Below are 10,048 nucleotides of genomic sequence, written 5' to 3' on the forward strand. Positions count from 1 at the left end.
ACAAATACAGCCAATTAAAGGAGTATTCCAGAATCGATACAAGTTAAGGTCAACCTACAGCATTTGTGGTAAAATGTTGATTACCATAAAAATTCATTTAGACTCGTCCCCCCTTTTTTAAAAAAAAAAAAAAAAAAAATCTGGGTTAAAATGGAAGTCAATGGGGCCAATCCATAAGCATTCAAATATTCACTGTTTTAAAGGTGTAGACACTAGATGTAAACAATATGTGTGTTAACATGACTGTGATAAAATCGCTTACTAACCTTTCTGTGTTATTTCCCATCTAACAACTCCACTGCCATGATGACGTAATGCTGTAAACTCTAACTAACCCTAAAATTGGCTACATAACTCTACTCTCTCCTCTCCACCAATAGCTGGTGTGTGGTGGGCGTTCTGGCGCACTATGGCTGCCTCGCATCATCCAGGTGGATGCTGCACACTGATGGTGGTTGAGGAGATTCCCCCTATACTATGTAAAGCACTTTGAGTGCCTAGAAAAGCGCTATATAAATGCAAGGAATTAAGGAATTTTTAAAATGACGATTTAAACAACTTTACAGCACAATTAATGCACACGTTTTAACAGAATAATTAGTGCTTTATAACATAATAAGCTTCACATTTCTGTTTAAACCCTCCAAAATTGGCCCCATTCACTTCCATTATATGTGCCTCACTGTAACCTTTAGATATATATATTTTTTATTTTATTTATTTTTTTATTTTAAAGATGGACAATTAGAAATGTTTTTTTGTGGTAATAAACATAATGTTCCCTGGGTCCTGTGTTCCCAGAGTCCTATTTTCCCAGGGTTCTAGGTTCCCAGAGTCCTATATTCCCAGGGTCCTGTGTTCCCAGGGTCCTGTTTTCCCAAAGTCATATGTTCCCAGGGTTCTAGGTTCCCAGAGTCCTATGTTCCCAAAGTCATATGTTCCCAGGGTTCTAGGTTCCCAGAGTCCTATATTCCCAGGGTCCTGTGTTCCCAGAGTCCTATATTCCCAGGGTCCTGTGTTTCCAGGGTCCTGTTTTCCCAAAGTCATATGTTCCCAGGGTTCTAGGTTCCCAGAGTCCTATATTCCCAGGGTCCTGTGTTCCCAGAGTCCTATATTCCCAGGGTCCTGTGTTCCCAAAGTCATATGTTCCCAGGGTTCTAGGTTCCCAGAGTCCTATATTCTCAGGGTCCTGTGTTCCCAGTGTCCTATATTCCCAGGGTCCTGTGTTCCCAGAGTCCTATATTCCCAGGGTCCTGTGTTCCCAGGGTCCTGTTTTCCCAGTGTCCTGTGTTCCCAGAGTCCTGTGTTCCCAGAGTCCTATATTCCTAGGGTCCTGTGTTCCCAGAGTCCTATATTCCTAGGGTCCTGTGTTCCCAGAGTCCTATATTCCCAGGGTTCTGTGTTCCCAGAGTTCTATGTTCCCAGGGTTCTAAATTCCCCAGTTCAATATTCAGTTAACACACATTAATATATTGTGTTTGGGTCAAGTTTGACACGTTTCAAGTTCAAATATTTTATAAATATTATCCATATCATATTTATTTAATAAATATGAACCCTAAACATTAATCTAACCCTAACCCAACAAATCAGGACCCTATAAATCTGGGGAACATAGGAATGACCCTCCACAAATGCTGTGGACTGAGCTTAACTTGTATTTGCACACGTAATATTCCTTTAAAATTATAAATAAGACTCTATATGAAGGATAAATGTATTATATTTTAATCTGGGAAGATCCTGATGTGACAGAAACTTATGAATTTACATGCTGCAAAAGTATTAACTTTTCGTTTTGTCAATTTCGTTAGCGGGAGCGGGAACACAAGCGGTTGGTGGCGCTATTAAAACACAGACCCCCAAATCGACCTTAAACTCTCAAAGAAGAAAAGGGTTATGCAACCCGGTGGAAATTGCTCTGTTTGGTTCCGTTAGTCAGAAGAAACTCCTGTTGAATCAGCGGTTTATCGAGACAGCAGTAAAAAATGCCCGGTGCGGATAAAGAGACGGATTTGTCCGAGCGTATTGAAGCGTTTCTGGCCGAGATGAAGCGCTGCGGCAGCGGGGCTGGATCTCCCCGTGGCTCCGGGGAAACTGCCCGAGAAACAACCGCTCTACTCCGCAGAATCACCGCGCAGGCCCGCTGGAGCAGCGCCGGTGAGCGACAACAAAACCTGCCCTGCTTGATAAAAGCCATGATGGAGGCAGGGGAATGTTTTCTGTGGTTATCAGGAGAAAGTCTGAGTTAAAGATTGTGATGGCCCTGCTGTCATTTTACAGGTGAGCTGATGGAGATCATACGGAAAGAAGGCAGACGGATGACCGCAGCGCAGCCGTCGGAGACCACCGTGGGGAACATGGTCCGCAGGGTGCTGAAAATTATTAGAGAAGAATATGCCAGGTGAGACACTCACATCTGATTCAGTGAACGCTGCTCGGTCATGTTAAGTCAACAACATTCTGTCTTATTTAATCACCCTCATGTCGTTCCAAACTAGGGCTGGGGTGAAAGTATCGGTTCTCCGAATTATCGCGATAATCATTTATAAACGATCCCCTCTTAAAATCCCAAGATCGAGTTTTTTTTGTTTTTACTTTAAAGTTTATTAAATGTCTTGCTGAGTTTATTATTATATCTGATAATTATATAGAAATGTAACCATAGTTTTGGGCCCTGGTGTTAAATATTTGTATTAATATTTTTGTGATCATAAATCTGCTGTGAATAATGTTCCCGTATTTGTGAGGTGCTGTGGAGAGTTTTAAGTCTTGTGCTGGTTCTAACTGACACTGCTTAAATAAATAGTTGCAGTAAAAATGGTTTAAACTGCTGGACGCTGTGAACTACAATATGATGCAATAGCATCATGAAGTGGTTCTTATGACTCATGCATTATAATCAAAGTCTTCAGAAGTCATACGAAAAGTATGTGTGATGCAATTTAGATCTGGAGTGGTGGTGGCATAGTGGGCTAAAGCGCATAACTGTTAATCAGAAGGTTGCTGGTTCGATCCCCACCATTGTGTCCTTGAGCAAGGCACTTAAATCCAGGTTGCTCCGGGGGGGATTGTCCCTGTAATAAGGGCTCTGTAAGTCGCTTTGGATAAAAGCGTTTGCCAAATGCATAAATGTAAACGTAGATCTGGAGGTTAGAGAACAGATTACTGTACCGCAGAATGCAACTAGAAGTGAGAATCTACGGGTAGGTACTATTTCGGACCCTTGGTTATGCAAATGTGGAACATTGAAGTCATTCTGCTTTAATGAAAGAAGCTGTGAATCCTCAGGTCCAGAGGCAGCAGCGAGGAGACGGATCAACAGGAGTCTCTGCACAAGCTGCTGACGTCGGGAGGATCCAGTGAGGATAACTTCAGACAGCACTTCGCCCATCTCAAAGCTAACGTCATTGAAGCCATCAACGAACTGCTGACAGAACTGGGTGAGAATCCAGAGACAACAGATCTCGAACCTTCAGCATCCAGAGTGATCTTCTGATTTAGCTTTTTATTAAACATACTATTTGGCTCTTTTTCCATGAAGCTACAGTGTAGTGCACTTTAACGGTCACTTAGCCTTTAGTCAGACATGTAATGAAGTGTATAATATAATATGATATGTTTCTTCTGTTTGTTCCTCAGAGGGCACCACAGATAACATCTCCATTCAGGCGCTGGAACACATCCACTCTAATGAGGTCATTATGACTATTGGCCGCTCCAGAACAGTAGAAGCGTTCCTGAAGGACGCAGCACGGAAACGCAAATTCCACGTGATAGTTGCAGAGTGTGCACCCTTCTGTCTGGTCTGTACTTTGAATACTTATATTTTATGGTCTTGGCAGACTTACAAAAAAATAAATAAAAAATGGGCAATGATGAATAGATGTTTTATGTAAATGTGTAGATTTTTAGGAAGTTATGAGGTGAATATTACAAATATTTGAGTTTTATACTGTATGTTTATATAGGTTGATATATTTAAAGAATGTTCCTTGTTCAGTACAAGTTATGCCCAATCAAAAGCCTTTGTGGAGTAATGTTGACAACCAATGAAAATAACTTCGTCTGGTCCCTCGTTTAAGCAAATATCACAGTTACAGAAAGATACTTGCAATGGAAGTGAATGGGGCCAGTCGATAATCATTAAAACACACATTGTTTCAAATGTATAGCCACTAGATGTAACTTCTATACATGTTAGCATTATTTTAGAGTGAAACAATCTCTGTTATACTTGATTTTAGTGTGATAAATGCACAAATCATGGTTACAGGGAGGCACTTACAATGGAAGTGAATGGGGCTAGTCGATAAACATTCAAATACACGTTGATTCAAAAGTATAGCCACTAGACGTCAAGATGTGCCAGATGTAAACATTTTACAAGTTAACATGATTTTAGTGTAATAAAATCGCTTACAGGTGCATATTTGATATAACTTTACACGGATAAGGTTAGTAAGCAATTTTGTCACAGTAAAATAATGTTATCACGTATAGGGCTCTGTTTTCATGAGCGTACAAAACTCAGCGCTACGTGCAGCAAACGTGCACTACATCTGAAATGATTTTCGTGAGAGCCCTAATTCTAAGTGCAATTTCCATTCCAGTGCAAGTGAGCGTGTGTGGGAGTGCATGCGCTATCTGTGAAAGTTTGTACACCAACTGTGGGTTTATTGTATGAATATGGTGCCTCAAAGTGCAAAGCGTTGAGCTAAGATATTTCATAAGCATGTCTGTTTTCAGCACAAAGTCCAAACTCATTTCTAGCAGGTGGTAATAAACTTAATGTACAAACTCTGAAAATAAAGTGGAGCATCAAATTATGTCCCTGACGATTGGAGTTGTAGCCGTGTTGTGAAACTAATTTGTGAGATTTGTGTTAAACTTTCTAGAGGTCATGTTTTTTTTTTCTCCATAAATATTATGTTTATATTTACGGTTGTTTTTATGATCTAATTTCTGTTGGTAATTTTCCACCTGTTGTCATAGTGATTTTTAAGTTACTGCAAAAGCTGTTGGTGAAAGAAGATAAGGGAGAGATGAAATGCTGGAGAAGATAAAATGTTTAGATTTGATATGATTTTTGAGTTATTTTGACATTATTTTCATTACATTTGAAGTGTAATTTGAATTTAAAAATATTTTTGGTTACATTTTTTCATGTTTCAATAAATAAATGTAATCGATGAATCAAAATCGACCAGTAGAAGTGAAATGCGTGCAGATACAATCACTCCTAATACTAGCCATGATAGTGTGTGTCATTAGAAAATTATTAATAATACTTTCCCTATTATTTAACATTTTTCTAAGCATAAAAGGAGCATGTCCATATTGTTATTCTTCTCATTCATTGCATATACCAACTTCTTATGATTGTACTATTTTTAGTTTGTATCGCTGGTGCTTGAGGGACTTGAATGGACTATATCAAGGGTGGGGAACCCTGCTCCTGGAGGGCCACTGTCCTGCAGAGTTTAGCTCCCACCCTAATCAAACAAACCTGCGGAAACTAATCACGGTCTTGATTACTTGAGAAATTTAAGGCAGGTGTGTTTGATTAGGGTTGGAGCTAAACTCAGCAGGACAGTGGCCCTCCAGGAGAAGGGTTCCCCACCCCTGGACTATATAATATGATGCAGACACTGCAATAACCGGAGAAGAACCTCCAAATTAAATTGCATTTGCCCCAGCTCATTATTCTTCACTATGATTTCACCAAACCCACTTGTGCTTGGACTGGCATGCTTGCACGAAAATACCAAAAAACAATACCAAAGTCACAAAATAGTGCCCGTAATGTTTACGTTTTGTGGTTATACATTTGAAACGGTGTGCATTTTAGGGTTTATAGTGGCCCCATTGACTTCCATTGTAAGCACCTCACTGTAAAAGTGATTTTTTTTTTTTAAAGCTTGATTTGTATTGAAACTGGAACATGACTTTGATTCTGAAATGATTTTTGTACTGTTATCCATCAGGGACATGAAATGGCCACAAGTCTTTCAAAAGAGAACATTGAGACTACCGTCATCCCAGACGCTGCCATCTTTGCCGTGATTTCAAGAGTCAATAAGGTAAATTGAATCTTTAGCAGAAGTATTAAAGCGTGATGTTCTCACAGATTCCTTATCCAGAATCACACAGGTTCATTTGTTTACTGCTGGTCTCATATTTTGGCTTGAGCAGATTTAAAGCCTTGATGACTGATTGGAACCTGCAAAATACTTGATCGAATCCCTCACAGTGTTTCATTCATGTGAAATGTGTGCTTGTTTTACAGGTCATCATCGGCACTCAGACGGTTCTGGCTAACGGGGGTCTGCGGGCAGTTAACGGCACACACACGCTGGCTCTGGCTGCTAAACATCATTCAACGCCTCTTATTGTGTGCGCACCCATGTTCAAACTCTCGCCGCAGGTATCTAACACACTTTAAACTATTGAAAGACATCCAAGTCAGTGTTGAAAAGATCATGTGGAAATGAACTATGCAAACTACAGTGTTGATTTATTGATTACAAGGAAATGTTGCTTATTCTTTTCAAGTAGTAAATATTTCACATTAATGTGAAACACTGACAGATGCTCTCAGTTTTTGTCTTTATGGCTTTGTTTCAGTTTCCTAATGAGGAGGACACATTTCATAAATTTGTTTCACCACATGAAGTGCTTCCCTTCACGGAAGGTAATATCACAATGCAATGTATCTGATATTTACAAATATATTACATATGTACTATATAAGTGTATGTATGTGTGTGTGTGTGTGTGTGTATATATATATATATATATATATATATATATATATATATATATACACACACACATATATACATGGGGTTGTCTATCGATAAAAAAATACAATCTAATTAATTACGTTACATGCTGATTAATTGCAAACATCATTATTTGCTGAGAAAGGCCCCCAAATTATGAATTAATAAAACCCCAGATGCAGTTTATTGTTCAACCAAAATCCCCCAAAAAAAGTACGATTTTGTGCATAATGCAGGAAACACACTGGGGACTAGAGATCAAAAATAGTTAATAATTTGATCGAGTAAGCTTATCAATCATCGATTAATTAATTTCAGGACAAATGCTTCAGTAATAATAAGAAGAGCTGCTGCGCACAGCCACAGGTCAGAGATTAAGTAATGTTGGAGAAACGCGATATAGAAATGAAATGTTTTGTTTTTGCACACAAGTATGTTAAAGTACAACATGACCACAAGCACTGTTGATCTCTTCATTTCATCCCAACCATCAATTCATCAGTGATTGTCAGGAAAGCACAAAGGCATATTCAGCTAATAACTCACCATTACATTAGAAATGGTATGTTAAGGACTGTTTACACAGCATGCAGATTTGACATTTTTATTTATAAAGGTCCGAAATATCCCACAATCCTCATATGTATACAAGTTATTTTTAACAATAGCCTAATTTATTAACCAGCAATTAAACTTGGTTCTAAACAGCATATCAAAATACTCTAAATTAATACACTTAAGGAATGGAAGTATTGGCATTTTCCTCTTAAAATATTTTTAGTTCAAATTATATTTAAACGGTATGCTGCATGCACATTCAACAAATAATTGATAATTTTCACAATGATCTATTAGGAAAATGTCTGAAAATTGATATCCCTACTGGAGACTCTTATTTTGAAATGACGAAATTATGAAAAAACTATCAGCATAGATTTTTTTTGGCGCCACTGATTAATCTGTAAAACCGATATAGTGGTCTACATCTAATAATATGGGGGGCCTATTATAAAAATGGTTAAAAATAAAAAAAATTGTGGATGATTAATAAAGCATTGATTTAGACAATACAAAAGTGGCTGAAGAACTCAAGCTTGAATTGCTCGTATGTTAGGAAAATCTGTACTTTTGGAATTTACATAGACATCAGGGGCATGATTCATTGCTAATTTTAACGCATTATTTTTTTATATAATTAATCGCACTAAATGAACGTGTTAAATTGATATATATATTAGTGTGTGTGTGTGTGTGTGTGTGTGTATGTATGTGTATATAATAAATATATACAGTGAGGAAAATAAGTATTTGAACACCCTGCTATTTTGCAAGTTCTCCCACTTAGAAATCATGGAGTGGTCTGAAATTATCATCGTAGGTGCATGTCCACTGTGAGAGACATAATCTAAAAAAAAAAATCCAGAAATCACAATGTATGATTTTTTAACTATTTATTTGTATGATACAGCTGCAAATAAGTATTTGAACACCTGAGAAAATCAATGTTAATATTTGGTACAGTAGCCTTTGTTTGCAATTACAGAGGTCAAACGCTTCCTGTAGTTTTTCACCAGGTTTGCACACACTGCAGGAGGGATTTTGGCCCACTCCTCCACACAGATCTTCTCTAGATCAGTCAGGTTTCTGGGCTGTCGCTGAGAAACACGGAGTTTGAGCTCCCTCCAAAGATTCTCTATTGGGTTTAGGTCTGAGACTGGCTAGGCCACGCCAGAACCTTGATATGCTTCTTACAGAGCCACTCCTTGGTTATCCTGGCTGTGTGCTTCGGGTCATTGTCATGTTGGAAGACCCAGCCTCGACCCATCTTCAATGCTCTAACTGAGGGAAGGAGGTTGTTCCCCAAAATCTCGCAATACATGGCCCCGGTCATCCTCTCCTTAATACAGTGCAGTCGCCCTGTCCCATGTGCAGAAAAACACCCCCAAAGCATGATGATACCACCCCCATGCTTCACAGTAGGGATGGTGTTCTTGGGATGGTACTCATCATTCTTGTTCCTCCAAACACGGTTAGTGGAATTATGACAAAAAAGTTCTATTTTGGTCTCATCTGACCACATGACTTTCTCCCATGACTCCTCTGGATCATCCAAATGGTCATTGGCAAACTTAAGACGGGCCTTGACATGTGCTGGTTTAAGCAGGGGAACCTTCCGTGCCATGCATGATTTCAAACCATGACGCCTTAGTGTATTACCAACAGTAACCTTGGAAACGGTGGTCCCAGCTCTTTTCAGGTCATTGACCAGCTCCTCCCGTGTAGTTCTGGGCTGATTTCTCACCTTTCTTAGGATCATTGAGACCACACGAGGTGAGATCTTGCATGGAGCCCCAGTCCGAGGGAGATTGACAGTCATGTTTAGCTTCTTCCATTTTCTAATGATTGCTCAACAGTGGACCTTTTTTCACCAAGCTGCTTGGCAATTTCCCTGTAGCCCTTTCCAACCTTGTGGAGGTGTACAATTTTGTCTCTAGTGTCTTTGGACAGCTCTTTGGTCTTGGCCATGTTAGTAGTTGGATTCTTACTGATTGTATGGGGTGGACAGGTGTCTTTATGCAGCTAACGACCTCAAACAGGTGCATCTAATTTAGGATAATAAATGGAGTGGAGGTGGACATTTTAAAGGCAGACTAACAGGTCTTTGAGGGTCAGAATTCTAGCTGATAGACAGGTGTTCAAATACTTATTTGCAGCTGTATCATACAAATAAATAGATAAAAAATCATACATTGTGATTTCTGGATTTTATTTTTTAGATTATGTCTCTCACAGTGGACATGCACCTACGATGACAATTTCAGACCCCTCCATGATTTCTAAGTGGGAGAACTTGCAAAATAGCAGGGTGTTCAAATACTTATTTTCCTCACTGTATATACACACCTGTAAATTATTATAATAAGAACATCATCTTGATTTTACTGTTTTCAGGTGAGATCTTGTCTAAGGTCAACGCTCACTGTCCGGTATTTGATTACGTGCCTCCAGAACTCATCACACTGTTTATCTCAAACATCGGTGGAAACGCGCCATCATACATTTATCGTTTGATGAGTGAGCTTTACCACCCTGAAGATCATGAACTTTAGACTGGAAATAAAGAATCGAATTCGCTTACATGTTTGTGTCACTTTGGCTTTCAAGACCAGGATTGTGAATATTAAAAATGCATATTTTATTTAATATTCGAAACTACTTTGTCATGATCCACACCATTGTATGTTTACAGAGTTAAGATAACA

General features: G+C 38.9%; 1 protein-coding gene across 1 annotated transcript; it reads left to right on the plus strand.

The window, feature by feature from the left end:
- The first annotated feature begins 1,895 nt into the window (after positions 1-1,895).
- Positions 1,896-9,897, plus strand: LOC127623997 (translation initiation factor eIF-2B subunit beta). The gene is made up of 8 exons (XM_052098564.1): positions 1,896-2,160; positions 2,284-2,404; positions 3,292-3,443; positions 3,643-3,806; positions 5,988-6,083; positions 6,290-6,427; positions 6,628-6,694; positions 9,738-9,897. Exons 1-8 carry the CDS (start codon positions 1,989-1,991, stop codon positions 9,893-9,895), a joined length of 1,068 nt encoding a protein of 355 aa, XP_051954524.1. The 5' UTR covers positions 1,896-1,988; the 3' UTR covers positions 9,896-9,897.
- Positions 9,898-10,048: the final 151 nt, after the last annotated feature.

Source organism: Xyrauchen texanus, chromosome 30, assembly GCF_025860055.1.
Source record: "Xyrauchen texanus isolate HMW12.3.18 chromosome 30, RBS_HiC_50CHRs, whole genome shotgun sequence".
Taxonomy (NCBI): Eukaryota; Metazoa; Chordata; class Actinopteri; order Cypriniformes; family Catostomidae; genus Xyrauchen; species Xyrauchen texanus.

Coding starts and splice junctions, on each gene's coding strand:
- LOC127623997 (XM_052098564.1), top strand. CDS start 1,989: ATGCCCGGTGCGGATAAAGAGACGGATTTGTCCGAGCGTATTGAAGCG. Junction 2,405..3,291: donor ATTAGAGAAGAATATGCCAG/GTGAGACACTCA, acceptor GTGAATCCTCAG/GTCCAGAGGCAGCAGCGAGG. Junction 6,695..9,737: donor AGTGCTTCCCTTCACGGAAG/GTAATATCACAA, acceptor TACTGTTTTCAG/GTGAGATCTTGTCTAAGGTC.